Source organism: Dendrobates tinctorius, unplaced genomic scaffold (assembly GCF_039654945.1).
Source record: "Dendrobates tinctorius isolate UK_male_01 unplaced genomic scaffold, ASM3965494v1 ptg000011l, whole genome shotgun sequence".
Lineage (NCBI taxonomy): Eukaryota > Metazoa > Chordata > Amphibia > Anura > Dendrobatidae > Dendrobates > Dendrobates tinctorius.
This window is the reverse complement of record NW_027361679.1, coordinates 116,946,495-116,961,732: the sequence shown is the minus strand read 5'-3', so window position 1 is coordinate 116,961,732 and position 15,238 is coordinate 116,946,495. Positions and strand designations below refer to the sequence as shown.

General features: G+C 41.9%; 1 protein-coding gene across 2 annotated transcripts in view; it reads right to left on the bottom strand.

Annotated features, from left to right (window-relative positions):
- Window positions 1–15,238, bottom strand: part of LOC141049881 (serine/threonine-protein kinase PLK2-like) — a 163,967-nt gene that overhangs the window by 27,398 nt on the left and 121,331 nt on the right. The window contains exons 14-17 of one of the 2 annotated variants that reach the window (XM_073546732.1): window positions 8,905–8,985; window positions 8,527–8,686; window positions 8,168–8,297; window positions 7,385–7,476 (exon numbers count right to left, since the gene is read on the bottom strand). In XM_073546732.1, coding sequence (XP_073402833.1) covers window positions 7,423–7,476; window positions 8,168–8,297; window positions 8,527–8,686; window positions 8,905–8,985 — 425 coding nt within the window. In that variant the 3' untranslated portion in view covers window positions 7,385–7,422. The remainder of the gene's footprint in view (window positions 1–7,384; window positions 7,477–8,167; window positions 8,298–8,526; window positions 8,687–8,904; window positions 8,986–15,238) is intronic. The other variant, XM_073546724.1, reaches the window with a different exon arrangement.

The window sequence follows — 15,238 nt, the reverse complement described above, 5'->3', positions numbered from 1 at the left end:
TGTGTGAGTGGTATCTGTAATGTGTGTGCGGTATCTGTAGTGTGTGTGTAATGTGTGTGCGGTATCTGTAGTGTGTGTGTAATGTGTGTGCGGTATCTGTAGTGTGTGTGTAATGTGTGTGCGGTATCTGTAGTGTGTGTGTAATGTGTGTGCAGTATCTGTAGTGTGTGTGCGGTATCTGTAGTGTGTGTGTAATGTGTGTGTGGTATCTGTAGTGTGTGAGTGTGTAATGTGTGTGCAGTATTTGTAGTGTGTGCGCGCGGTATCTGTAGTGTGTGTGTAATGTGTGTGCGGTATCTGTAGTGTGTGTGCAGTATCTGTAGTATGTGTGTAATGTGTGTGCGGTATCTGTAGTGTCTCTGTGTAATGTGTGTGCGGTATCTGTAATGTGTGTGTGGTATCTGTAGTGTGTGAGTGTGTAATGTGTGTGCGGTATCTGTAGTGTGTGTGTAATGTGTGTGCAGTATCTGTAGTGTGTGTGTAATGTGTGTGCGGTATCTGTAGTGTGTGAGTGTGTGTGCAGTATCTGTAGTGTGTGCGGTATCTGTAGTGTGTGTGTAATGTGTGTGTAATATCTGTGCGGTATCTGTAGTGTGTGTGTAATGTGTGTGCGGTATCTGTAGTGTGTCTGTGTAATGTGAGTGCGGTATCTGTAATGTGCGTGCGGCATCTGTAATGTGTGCGGTATCTGTAGTGTGTGTGTAATGTGTGTGCGGTATCGGTAGTGTGTGTGTAATGTGTGTGCGGTATCTGTAGTGTGTGTGTAATGTGTGTGCGGTATCTGTAGTGTGCAGTATCTGTAGTGTGTGTGGTATCTGTAGTGTGTGTGTAATGTGTGTGCGGTATCTGTAGTGTGTGTGTAATGTGTGTGCGGTATCTGTAGTGTGTGTGCGCTATCTGTAGTGTGTGTAATGTGTGTGCAGTATCTGTAGTGTGTCTGTGTAATGTGTGTGCGGTATCTGTAATGTGTGTGCGGTATCTGCAGTGTGTGTGCGAGTGTGTAATGTGTGCAGTATCTGTAGTGTGTGTAATGTGTGTGCTATATCTGTAGTGTGTATGCGGTATCTGTAGTGTGAGTGTGTAATGTGTGTGCGGTATCTGTAGTGTGTGTGTAATGTGTGTGCGGTATCTGTAGTGTGTCTGTGTAATGTGAGTGCGGTATCTGTAATGTGCGTGCGGTATCTGTAATGTGTGCGGTATCTGTAGTGTGTGTAATGTGTGTGCGGTATCGGTAGTGTGTGTGTGTGTGTAATGTGTGTGCAGTATCTGTAGTGTGTCTGTGTAATGTGCGTGCGGTATCTGTAATGTGTGTGCGGTATCTGTAGTGTGTGTACGGTGTCTGTAGTGTGTGTGTGTAATGTGTGTGCTATATCTGTAGTGTGTATGCGGTATCTGTTGTGTGTGAGTGTGTAATGTGTGCGCGGTTTCTGAAGTGTGTGAGTGTGTAATGTCTGTGCGGTATCTGTAGTGTGTGTGTAATGTGTGTGTGGCATCGGTAGTGTGTGTGTAATGTGTGTGCGGTATCTACGTGTGTGTGTAATGTGTGTGCGGTATCTGTAGTGGGTGTGTGCTATCTGTAGTGTGTGTAATGTGTGTGCAGTATCTGTAGTGTGTCTGTGTAATGTGCGTGCGGTATCTGTAATGTGTGTGCGGTATCTGTAGTGTGTGTACGGTATCTGTAGTGTGTGAGTGTGTAATGTGTGCAGTATCTGTAGTGTGTCTGTGTAATGTGTAATATCTGTATTGTGTGTAATGTGTGTGCAGTATCTGTAGTGTGTCTGTGTAATGTGCGTGCGGTATCTGTAATGTGTGTGCGGTATCTGTAGTGTGTGTGCGCTATCTGTAGTGTGTGTAATGTGTGTGCAGTATCTGTAGTGTGTCTGTGTAATGTGCGTGCGGTATCTGTAGTGTGTGTGCGCTATCTGTAGTGTGTGTAATGTGTGTGCAGTATCTGTAGTGTGTCTGTGTAATGTGCGTGCGGTATCTGTAATGTGTGTGCGGTATCGGTAGTGTGTGTACGGTATCTGTAGTGTGTGTGTAATGTGTGTGCTATATCTGTATTGTGTATGCGGTATCTGTAGTGTGTGAGTGTGTAATGTGTGCGCGGTTTCTGTAGTGTATGTAATGTCTGTGCGGTATTTGTAGTGTGTGTGTGTAATGTGTGTGTGGCATCTACGTGTGTGTGTGGTATCTGTAGTGTGTGTGTAATGTGTGTGCGGTATCTGTAGTGGGTGTGTAATGTGTGTGCGGTATCTGTAATGTGTGTGCGGTATCGGTAGTGTGTGTACGGTATCTGTAGTGTGTGTGTAATGTGTGTGCTATATCTGTATTGTGTATGCGGTATCTGTAGTGTGTGAGTGTGTAATGTGTGCGCGGTTTCTGTAGTGTATGTAATGTCTGTGCGGTATTTGTAGTGTGTGTGTGTAATGTGTGTGGCATCTACGTGTGTGTGTGGTATCTGTAGTGTGTGTGTAATGTGTGTGGCATCTACGTGTGTGTGTGGTATCTGTAGTGTGTGTGTAATGTGTGTGCGGTATCTGTAATGTGTGTGCGGTATCTGTAGTGTGTGAATGTGTAATGTGTGTGCAGTGAGGACATTCATTGTATGTGGGCTGGTGAATTTTTTTTGTGCCAGGGCTGCTTTTTGGTCCCAGTCCGACCCTGCTCAATTAATTTTACTTTTATTGGTATCTATTTTTATTTTTGAAATTTACCAGGAGCTGCTGCATTTTCCACCCTAGGCTTATACGCGAGTCAATAAGTTTTCCCAGTTTTTTTGTGGCAAATTTAGGGGGTTCGGCTTATACACGGGTCGGCTTATACACAAGTAATTTATACAACGTGATTTTATGGATTTTATTTTTGATATTCTATCTCTCAATGTTAAAACTAACCTACACTTAAAATTATAGACTGTTCATTTCTTTGTCAATGGGCAAACTTACAAAATCAGCAAGGGATCAAATAATTATTTCCTACAGTGTATCTTCATCACTATGGAGATCACTCCACGTCAGCAGTACGCATGCAGGCTGTCTTCCTCCCTGTTTGCATCTTCGGCCGCATCTCCTCCACTGCTGACCTGTGCATGTCAACAGGCGCTCCAATCACGTGACGCACGTGGGCGATCCTTCTGGGTCATTTGCTCATGTCGTCACCTTACGCTTCGGGGGACTTAATCAGTGGGTGGTAACCATCCATTGCGTGTGCCAATAAATACCAGCGTTATGTATACATACCTTCATAGATCTGATACTATTGGTTATCCTTACATATAAAAGGTCTATTCCATTATAACCATGCCCCCGGAAGAAGGCAAGCGCCAAAATGCGCATAGGAGACCTGACACGTTCTCTCAGCCTGGGTAATTGTACATCTTTAACTTAAACCTGCCTCTATTGCACTTGCACCTTACTTACCTTATGTTATCTAGCTAGTACCAGTCATGCATTGTGTTATACGGACACTTATTTAAGCTGTTACTGGCTAATATTATTTATGCACTGTTTGTGCAAAATAACTATGGAAGTAATGTTACTACATCTCTCTGTTTACCCTCTGCTGTGACTTGTGCCTTGGACAGTGTGAGTGTACGGTCAGAGGAGCGCTAAGGACATAAGGACAAAACAAAGGTTTCTTTAGCCCACAATGCGTTTTGACGGCAGTCCGTCTTCATCAAGTGGCAGTTTATGACTTGTGCCTTATCTTTTTGGTCCAGCTGGTGTTTACTTGTTAATATATTTATGGTTATTTGTTAAAGGGAATCTGTTACCTCATTTCACGCTGTATGTAAATTAGATGGGTCCGGTCAGATGGGTGGTGTTTTTGCTCCTTCCCTCCACCCCTCCTTGGCCGCTGTACGCAGATTTCAGGCAATTTCCGTAGTTCTATTCCATATTTCACACGTGCGCAGTATGCTTTGCCCAACTGCGGGAAAACCGAAAAGCATTAGTGCGCAGGCACTGGTGAACTATGTCCCGGAACACAGAAATGGCAGCAAAATACCTCCGGAACATAGTACTTCCGGTGCCTGCGCACTAATGCTTTTCTGCTTTGCCCGCATTTGGGCAAAGCATTCTGCGCATGCGCGAGTGGATTCTGCAATGTGCATGCGCAAAATATGGACAAGAACTACCGAAATTACCTGAAACCTTGCATACAGCGGCCAAGGAGAGGTCGAGGGAACGAGCAAAAACACCGCCTATCGAACCAGACCCAACTAATTTACATACAGTGTGAAAATGAGGTGACAGATTCCCTTTCATAAAGATTTTACCTTTAAAAACAATTTCTTGTACTATGGTCTCTCCTGCTACATTTCTCTATATGGTCTATTCATGTTCCAGTGTATGACCTTGGGTCCTATATCTGCTATTATATTGCTATATATTTGTAATCTACAATTCTTAAAAACTGTTCAATATATGCTAATGATTCAGAGACTGGTTTTAGTAGTCCGGATACACGGAATACTCAAATAGGCACACGTACAAGCATACAGGTCTCGGATACTGGAACTGGTACTGGCAGCACACGGACCTGGAAACAAGTTTCTGGACTGGCCACGCAAGGACCAGGGGTTCGGGTTCAAGACACTGGCCTGCAAGGACCAGGCGCCCGGGTTCAGGACAGTGGTCATGCAAGGACCAGGGGACCTAACAACTCACTAGTAGGACACTCTATTAAATACTGTTGCTTCGGCAACTCCCTATAGGGGAGGGAGGCTTGTATACAAGATGCTTCCTAGCAATTGGCTAGGAGCCATCTTGTAGATGTACTCTGATGCTAAATGCGTCCCAGCTATTGGCATTTTACTATGTGTGATCGCTGCCCTTTTAACAATGGAGGAGTAAGTGCGCACACTAGGCGTGCTGCCAGGAAGTGCGGCATGCACAAGCCAGAGGCATGCCAGCACAAGGGGAGGTGACTGCATCCTTGCATGGGGGAAGAAGGAGAGCCTTGCGGGAATGCTGGCATTACTGTTACATTTGGCTTTTACATCAAGAAACAGCCAAAAAGCTCAACACCAACTGCTGGATCTGCTCCAAAGTTCTGACCAACCACAAAGGAATCCCTCTGATTGGTATCCCAATAACAATGAATGATCTTAAATTAATCTCACAGATTGTACCTGTGATGTTGAAATAGACATACCACACTGCTCACAATGCTCTTTCAGACCTAGGAACATACGTAGAAAATGCTGACTTATTTTCTCCACCTACTATATGCCTAGGGCCCATGTATGCTAATCATATAGCCAAGTTAAAATGACATATATGAAGGGTTGTACCTGCTATCAGATGAAGTTTAATTTTCAAAATATATTTTTAACACATCCAATATAGAAGGGAGTTATTTACGGAAACAGATAAAGCCTGGATGTGTTTCCCTTCCAGGACAGGTTGGGGAGTTGAACTAGCAAATAAGCTAAATAAATATGCTAGTGTAATGGACAGAACAGTTAATGAAACAATAAGTTCTATTCATGTTCTTAATCAGAAGATTGCTCTTGGCAATCTGTTAGCAATTGAGGGTGGAACTTGGGAGGAATGCTGCTCCTGGTTTGCTGATGCATATGATTCAATTGAGGAAAGCATAGATACGATAAAGGAGCTGCAACAAAGAACTAGAGATACAGTTGTGTGAAAAAGTGTTTGCCCCCTTCCTGATTTCCTATTCTTTTTTGTCACACTTAAATGTTTCATATCACCAAAGACATTTAAATGTTAGACAAAGATAACACAAGTAAACAAAAAAATGAAGTTTTTAAATGAAGGTCTTTATTATTAAGGGAAAAAGAAATCCAAACCTACTGGCCCTGTGTGAAAAAGTGATTGCCCCCTAAATCTAATAAATGGTTGTGTCACCCTTAATGTCAGGACTTTGACTAGGCTACTCCAAAATCTTCATTTTATTTTTCTTAAGAAATATAGAGGTGGACTTGCTGGTGTGTTTTGGATTATTGTTCTGCATAACCCAAGTGCGCTTCAGCTTGAGGTCACGAACAGATGGCCAGACATTCTCTTTCAGGATTTTTTGGTAGACAGCAGAGTTCATGGTTCCATGTACCAAAGCAAATTTTCCAGGTCCTGAACGAGCAAAACAGCCCTAGACCATCACACTACCAGCACCATATTTTACTGTTTTCTGAAATGCTGTGTTACTTCTACGCCAGATGTAATGGGACATACACCTTCCAAAAGGTTCAAGTTTTGTCTCGCCAGTCCACAGAGTATTCTCCCAAAAGTCTTGGGGATCATCAAGATGTTTTCCGGCAAAACTGAGATGAGCCTTTATGTTCTTATTGCTCAGCAGTTGTTTTCATCTTTGAACTATGCCATGCAGGTCATTTTTGCTCAGTCTCTTTTTTTATGGTAGAACTGACCTTAGCTGAGGCAAGTGAGGCCTGCAGGATGCTGTTGTGGGGTCTTCTGTGACATCTTGGATGAGTTCTCGCTGCACTGTTGAGTAATTTTAATAAGCCGGCCACTCCTCGGAAGGTTCACCACTGTTAATTTTTTTCTGCATTTGTGGATAATGGCTCTCACTGTGGTTTGCTGGAATCCCAAGGCTTGATAAATGGCTTATAACCTTTTGTAGACTGACAGATCTCAATTACTTTGTTTATAATTTGCTCCAGAATTTTTTTTGGAACACTGCATGATGTCTAGCTTTTGAGGATATTTTGGTCTACTTCACTTTGTCAGGCAGGTCCTATTTAAGTGATTTCTTGATTGAGAACAGATGTGGCAGTAATCGAGCCTGCGTCTGGCTAGGGAATTTGAACTCAGCTTCCCAAAGATGTGATAAACCACAGTTCATTTACGTTTTAAGGGGGCGAAGGGAATCACTTTTTCACACAGGTCCCTGTAGGTTTAGATTTCTTTTTCCCTTAATAATAAAGACCTGCGTTTAAAACCTGCATTTTGTGTTTACTTGTGTTATCTTTGTCTAATATTTAAATTTGCTCGGTGATCTGAATCATTTACGTGTGTCAAACATGCAAAAGAATAGGAAATAAGGAAAGGGGCAAACACTTTTTCACACAATTGTATACTCAAAGTGGGAAGGAATCCCTACTCCTGGATGGGATCTATCTGAATTTAGTTAAACAATATACTCTCAGCCTTGTTAAAGCTCATAGTGGTAGAGATAGAATTGACTGTATTGATCTTAATTGCCTGGAAATTATTAATAACACTACAGCCACAGAGGTGACCATCTGACAGCCCAGCTCAACTACCCACCTCGACCCTTTCAGCATTTTGAAAGTTGGGTTGAAGAGATAATCATGAAAAATAGGGTCCCTAAACTGCACTCCAACAGTCTGAGAAGCAGTCTAAAAGAGTCAATGCCCTGAGATTAAAGGGGGGAATAGCACCTTTATTGGTCACTGAGGGTGATTTAATTCTCCAGGGATTACTCAGGAGTGATTCTTGTGATGGGATGCAGTTCTGGACAGCTGTTATCATCCTATTAGATAGATAAGAATGAATATATACAGCGGAGGAAATAAGTATTGAACATATCACCAATTTTCTAAGTAAATATACCGTATTTTGCGGATTATAAGATGCACAGGATTATAAGATGCACCCCAAATTTTGAGGAGAAAAATACAGCATGGTGAGCTCAGAAAAACTTTTTTTTTTAATATACAGCATTTATACATTATATCTATGTTTTCTAGTCCCTGCTAAAGAGCACACATTACATGGATTTACACAGATAGTTCTTATCTAAATGTGGGGATTGTATAATTGTTGTGCTGCGAATGCCCCTAGTGCGCTAGTAGCTCAGTGGCTTTGTGATTGGTACAATTTCATCCATTGCACACAAACATGGCATAGCAAAGGGCAAAAAAAATACAAATTATTTTAGCATTTAACTTAAAAACAACCTGTCATCAGGTGCAAAATCTAAAACAGTAAAACGATACAGACACTAGAGGCCGCGGAGGGGCCGTGGCAAAGTTGAAGACACTACCAACAGTTCCACCCCCATACATGAAGTGCTTATTGAACCCATATCTCTATTAACACCTAGGCTACAGAATTGTACACCGAAGGTATATATTAAATTAGTATAACTACGCCTTTATACCCATACCTTTAGTTTAACAAGCATGATTCTGATGACAGGTTCTCTTTAATCATTTCCTTACCTCCAGAATGTTTTCTTTCATGTAGTGAGAAAAGAACTTTAATATTCTCATTTTTACATCAAGCTTGCATGGTGGGCTCCATTCAGGGAATATTATGTGCTCTTCTGAGCTTGTTGAATAACAGACTTTTCTGAAACACGTAAAGATAAAAAGAAGGTGAAGCGCTAACATTATTGTTGTGCTAAAATTATTATGCCATTTTATTGCCTTTACTTATCAAGATAATGTTGGAGAAAACCTAGGTGGACCTATGTAGGCTTGCACAAGATTGATCATCCTATCATTTATCCAACAAGCCGCCTTGGCTCGAGATCAAGCCGAAGGACATTAAAAAAAGAAATAGTCTTGCCTTTACTTACTGCAAATGTGGGGAAAGAATTGTGTGAGTTCCATCACTCAGTAGGACTCCTGTACAATTGTCTGATAGCTGGTAACCAAACCCATACTTATTAGAATAATCCACCCACTTAGTCACCCACAGGATGGGGCAAGTGATCTGAACCTTGCAATCCAATTCACCTGATGGATGGAAAAGATGAATTCAAGTTGAGTATGTAAATATATCATATAAACCAATGCAGTGTAGCAGAAACCTTCATCTGCTTAGCTATGGAGGGTAGTAACTAGAATCCAAATAAACTTTGCATAGTTTTAGAATTAATTAGAATATTTAATCTAGTCCTTCCTGCTACTTTCCCCTTCTAAAGTCAATATAGAATGTAGTCATTGTTCTTCACCTGGCACAATGTTGTGAAGACAATCCTCTAAGACAGACGTGAGATCCTCCACCACTCGCTCCCCTGAAACCTCTCTTCGTTCTGCAAGATAATCAGAGAACAGAAAAAAAATAGCCTGAGTTCTGTTGTAGGAGATCACAGCTAGCTCACTATAACGTGTAGATCCTTGTAGAATGGGTGATCACTTTTACCTGCAGGAAACCGGAATGACTTTGACCAGAGTTTTTTGCTATGCTATTTAATTCATTACAATCAAGGTGTCAAGGGGTTACCGTGATAGAGAGGAGCCAGAATACCGCAGTGTCTGATTGCTACTGCTCCTGCGCCAAAAAAAGCACTTCTTTTTAAACTATGTTAATTTCTTTTGGCAGCACAGGGGTTAATCGGCCATGTTGGGAGCTCTGGGAGTCTGGGCTCCCAGCTGAGCACGAGCCACTCCTATCCCCTATATAATCTGGGTCCTGACACACATCATCAGAGTAGCTTATGCTGCATGGCTTGGAGGAGAATCGTTTGCTGGTTATATGAGAAGGAGTTCGGTGGATTTATCTGTGACTGTTGCTTAGGTTTGCAAGTGTGATAATTCCCTTTCCTCCTCTAACTTTGGATTTGCCCCATCCTCCACTCCCCTGTGCATTCCTCTGTTATATATGTGTGAATATTTGTATGCCTGGTATTCTCAGTTACCCTTGTTCATGTTTCCTTGTTCATCTGGTTGGTGTACTGTGGTGCTCGGCAGCTCCCCTCTTCCCTGGGTGGGGGAAGCGAACAGATGGAGGGCGGATTCAGGAGATAAGGCAAGGTTGGTGGCCCTGGCATTTTCACCATCAGAAGTATCCCGGGGAATAGGGCTTGCTAGCGCACCCCAAAGTGTTAGGGTGTTGGCAGCGGATTATTCAGGATATTCTGCAAGCGTGTGACAACAGAGCTTCTTTATTCAGGAACAAACAGGAACAATATATTATAAGCTTAACAGATCAGGAATAAATCATTTGTGTGTCTCTATCTGTGCAGCATCTACAACAGGCTGCTTCTCTCATACACAGACCCAAGAAAAGCAGGAAATAAAGTCACATGATATCCCTCTGTGAGCCTCTAGGAGTTTTTTTAACTTTATAAACAGCACACAAATCTAGCAACTAAACACTCATAGACAGGAATGTAGTTGTTGCACCAAGCATATTCCAACACCCCCACTCAATAACTACTTATCCTGTTAGTCCCATTGCGATTCTGAAGTCCACAAACTTGGCTCTTGATAATGGCTTTGTCATACCATCAGCTATCATCTTGTCAGAGTCGCAATAAACAAACTCAAGTACACCACGTTCCACTAAGTCACATAAGTGGTGATGTTTTACATCAATGTGCTTAGTCCTTGCACTAATCTTCTCACTGCTGGCAAGTTTAATGCATCCTTGGATCTCCTCGTAGATAACTGTTGGTTGAGCTAATGGCTTGCCGAAATCTTCCAAAAGTTGCTTCAACCAAATTATTTCTTGATTCGCATAAGCAGCAGACATATATTCTGCTTCTGTAGAAGATAATGCGACTGACAGTTGTTTTCTGCTGGACCAAGCTATTGAATTTTCTCCTAACTTGAACAAGTAACCACTTGTTGAATCTCCAGCCCAATCTGCATCCACAGTGAGATCTCCTGATGCATATTTCTTAAGATTTAGCCTTGGAGTTTCTTTAAGATATTGAAGAATTCTCTTAATTGCATTCCAGTCTCTTTGGTGTGGCTTGCTTACACATCGGCAGAGAATTCCAACTGTGGCTGTGATATCCAGACGAAATGTGGTTGCTATGTACAGAAGCAGCCCCCACTGCTTGTCTGTAACTCTCATTGCTGGGTAACATACTGTATCTTCTTCTCCATCCAACTTTAAGTAGGATTAATCCATTGGTGTTGACGCACCTTTGGCTTCTGACATTCCAAACTGGTTCAGTATTATGGAAATTTTAGAACTTTGTTTGAGAAGAAAACTTCCATCTTCCTCTCTCTGGATTTGGATTCCCAAATAATATGTCACATTTCCAAAGTCCTTAGTCTCAAAGTGCTGGTTGAGAATTTCACCTAGATTTGCAAATTCTCTTTCAGGCCGGTTTCACACGTCAGTGTCTCCGGTACATGTAGTGACTGCTTTCTCAGGTACCAGAGACACTGACACACGTAGACCCATTCAAATGATTGGGTCTATGCAGATGTCAGCGTGCTTTCACGGACCGTGTGTCCGTGTGCAAAACACGGAGACATGTCCGTTTTAACACGGACACACGGCCCGCAACACGTGCTGCACACGTGCACATGGAGAACTGTTCACACAGTCCTCCATGCTCACAGACGGCCGCCGGAAAGAATCGGCTATTGTAAGCGCTGTTCCCGGTGGCTGGTGCTGACCGTGGCTGACATTCTGCTCTCCTGCTCTGCCAGCAGGAGAGCAGAATGAATGAAAACCCAACATGGGGCCCCCCTCATTTTCTGAACCAACCAGACGAAACTTACAGCTGGGGGCTGCGACCCTCAGCTGTCAGCTTCAGTCAGGTTGGTTGTGAAGAATAGAGTGGTCCCCACGCTGTTTTTTTAATTATTTAAATAAATCATTAAAAAAAACAGCATGGAGTCCCCCCTATTTTTGACAACCAACCTGACTAAAGTCAACAGCTGAGGGCTGATATTCTCAGGCTGGTAAGGGGCCATTGATCTTGGCCCCCCAGCCTAAAAACAGCAGCCCCCAGTTGCCCAGAAAAGGTGCATCTATTAGATGCGCCTAATCTGGAGCTTTGCCCGATTCTTCCCACTTGCCCGGTAGCGGTGGCAAGTGGGGTAATAAAGGGGTTAATGCCACCTTTCTATTATGAGGTGACATTAAGCCCGGATTAGTAATGGAGAGGTGTCAATAAGACACCGATCCATTACTAATCCTACAGTAAATAAAGGGTTAAATAAACACACTCACACAATAAGAATAAATTATTTTAATGAAAGAATACAGCAAACACATTTTTATAATATTTATTACACTGGTAATTCCCTAGTGAAGCCATCGTTCTTCGGAAAAGAAAAGTTGAAAATAATAAAGCAAATGAATACATTACCTGTCCGGCGCTCAGTCACGTCCCACGGCCTAAATCCATCTCGGGGGTTAATATATTTACAGTCGGAGCGCTGCTAATACAACCGCTCACGACTGTAAATGACTGGGGAATGAATGGAGCAGAGCCAGTTTCAGTGATGAGCGGTGACGTCACCGCTAGTTACTGAGCATGCGCCGTCTGTCATTTACAGTCGGCAGTGGCTGTATTAGCAACTGTAAATATATTAACCCCCGAGATTATTTATTTAAATAAATAAAAAAAAACCTCTATTCTTCACAACCAACCTGGCTGAAGCTGACAGCTGAGGGTCGCAGCACCCAGCTGTAAGTTTCTTCTGGTTCGTCCCCCCACATCAGGTTTTCATTCATTCTGCTCTCCTGCCGGCAGAGCAGGAGAGAACAATTACAGCCGCGGTCAGCACCAGCCGCGCTTCTTCCCGGCACCGTCCGTGTGGTCGTGAGGCGGCACACGGTTGCCACACGGAGGTACCACGTGTCCACACGGACAGCTCCGGTACCGTTTTTTCCGCTACCGGAATTATCTGGACGTGTGAAACCGCCCTTACTGTAAGTAGAAGAAAGCACACTGAATGAAAGCCAACCTGAATGCTGTAATATGTATAATACAAGCTGCATTAAATATATACATAAAAATATATATAAGTTTGCTTAAAAGGATAAATGGCAGACCACTGAGATAAACGACTGTTAAATACGGAGGACAAACCGAACAAAAAGGTAATAAAAGAAGATGAGACAAAAAATTACAGGTTTAAAAATATATATACTTATTGAGACAAAAAATAAAAGGTAGGTAATAAAAGGCACTAACAGCACATAAGGGTACCTGCAACCACTCAGAAAAACAATAAAGAAGTGCTACAATATCCAAATGGGAAGTGCTAAGTAATGCAAAATCAATATAAATAACCTGATGTGAAAAAGACACTCAATTACCCATAATGGACCTGCTGCATGGTGCAAAGTGCAAATTAAAGGATCAACATACTTGTGTATAATCTATATAATATATTGTAGTAAAGGCACAAGTATATAAAAAGAAAAAAGGGGACTATAATGCTAAAAAAAAATAGCAAGGCAATGGGAAAACATGTAAAAATTCTAAATGTGCAAAAGATAAAACCAGAGTAGGTATAAATAATCGTGCAATTATATCATGAGTTCGCACATCAGATGTAAAGATCCCGTGATAGAGCAATATACTGTGCCTCGGTATGTGTTAAACAAATAAATGTATCATAACATTAATAATGATCCATAGCAAAAGCAGGAATGATACCTTAAAACAGCAGAAGGGTGTTTTGGAATATATCCTTCGTCAGGGTAGATTGTTACTGTGTTGATCTCTGGGTGCAGGATTCTGTATCCCTTTTAAGTTTCGCTATAGCCCACCAGGACTCCTTGCTTTGCATGTGATTCCCACTTGGAAAGTTTTTCTTTGGGAACATACACAAACGTTTTGCTTCCAAATATTCTCAGGTGCTTCAGGTTAGGCTTCTCACAGTTCCATAGCTCATATGGAGTATTATTTGTGGCTTTACCTGGCAATCTGTTTTGAAGACAGCAAGCTGTCATGATGGCTTCTCCCCAATGCATTGTAGGTAGATTCGCATCAAACAACATAAATCTTCCACTTTCACAGAGAGTACGATTCTTTCTCTCTGCAATGCCATTTTGTTCTGGGTTGTATGGAATGGTCGTCTGGAACACGATTCCATCCTTTTTCAAAATGGTTTACACCTTACCCCTTGTATATTTGGTTCCATTATCTGCACGCAGGGCTTTTGGCATTCTTCCAAATTTGTTAAACACTATAGCAAGATATTCTTCAAATTTCTGTGGAAATTCATCCTTACTATGAAGCAAGCAGGTAGGCGACTGCATATCTGGATTAGTAATCAATAAATGTGAGAAAAATATCTGTTCTTGCTTGGAGTATGAACACTCATTGGACCGCATACATCTGTGCTATCCAGTGGCTGTGCAGATCAAGTGGTGCTTATTTTGGGAAAGGATTTTGTGTACATTTTCCCTTTAAGACAGCTAGTGCACTTCTTTATTTGACTAAACTGGTTGATTTCAATACCATTTGGAAGTTGAGCTAGCTTCCTTACTGCTTCTGGGTCTCTGTGCCCAAGACGTCTGTGCCATACATGGATACAGTTCTTATGCAGACCTTGTCTAGCACTGTACACTCTTTCTTTGAATTTTAGCTGATCTTCATCTTGGATTTTTCCTTTTGCAAGAGTATAACCCTTCTTTGAGATGATGCTGCTGTTATCTCTAAAAGTAACTACATTCCTCTTTTGCATGAGCTTCTTTACTGACAGATAATTGCTTTCAAGGCTGGGAACATAGAGAACATCCTTTACTGGGATGTTTCTGCTTTGTGCTGAGGAAACTGGACAGTGGAGGTAGAAGTCTAACTCCTTCTGAAGTCATATAGTGACCATTAGCTAAGATGATCTTTTCTGACTTGCTTTCGAAATCCTTATTTGTCATATGACTGCTTTCATAAGAATTTATGCACCATATATGCTTTGCAGATGGATCTGTATTGGCATTAAATGCAGTTTCAACACATGCAGAATCTTCCTTTACAGCTCTTTTAACCCTTTGATGACTGTTCTGCTTTTTAAACTGACTTATTTGTGCAGTCACGAGTGTGTCATTACTTTCTGGAAGACCACTTAATAGAAGTGCAGCAAGATGAAAATCTTTAATTTCTTCTCCAATACCCCTGAGATGCTCCACAATCTCTAGGGTGTTTCATATATAGTCCTGCATATTCTGTCCATCACAGCTTAGACTGATACAGCTTTCTCATGAGATAAAGCTTATTGCTGAGATTTGATCTTTCATGCACTTTCTGTAACTTATACCACATCTCCTTTGCAGTTGCACACTTGCATATATGCACAATCTGATTATCATCTACACTGAAGGAGATCGTGCTTTGTGCTTTCTGATCCTTCTCTAGCCAATCATCTGGTAATGGATGAGGCACTTGTTTCTGAGTATATTTCCACATACCTTCTCTTATGAGCAGCATCTTCACCTTAAATTTCCAGGATTGGTTAGTTCCAATTCTGGTTAGTGAGGCTTGGCACTGAGAACTTGACAGGATTGCTGCTAGTGGACATCTTCTCTGTTGCTCTGTGCTGCTTTTGCTCTGGGCTTCTGTGCTGTGTTACTCTGGGGCTCTGTGTCAC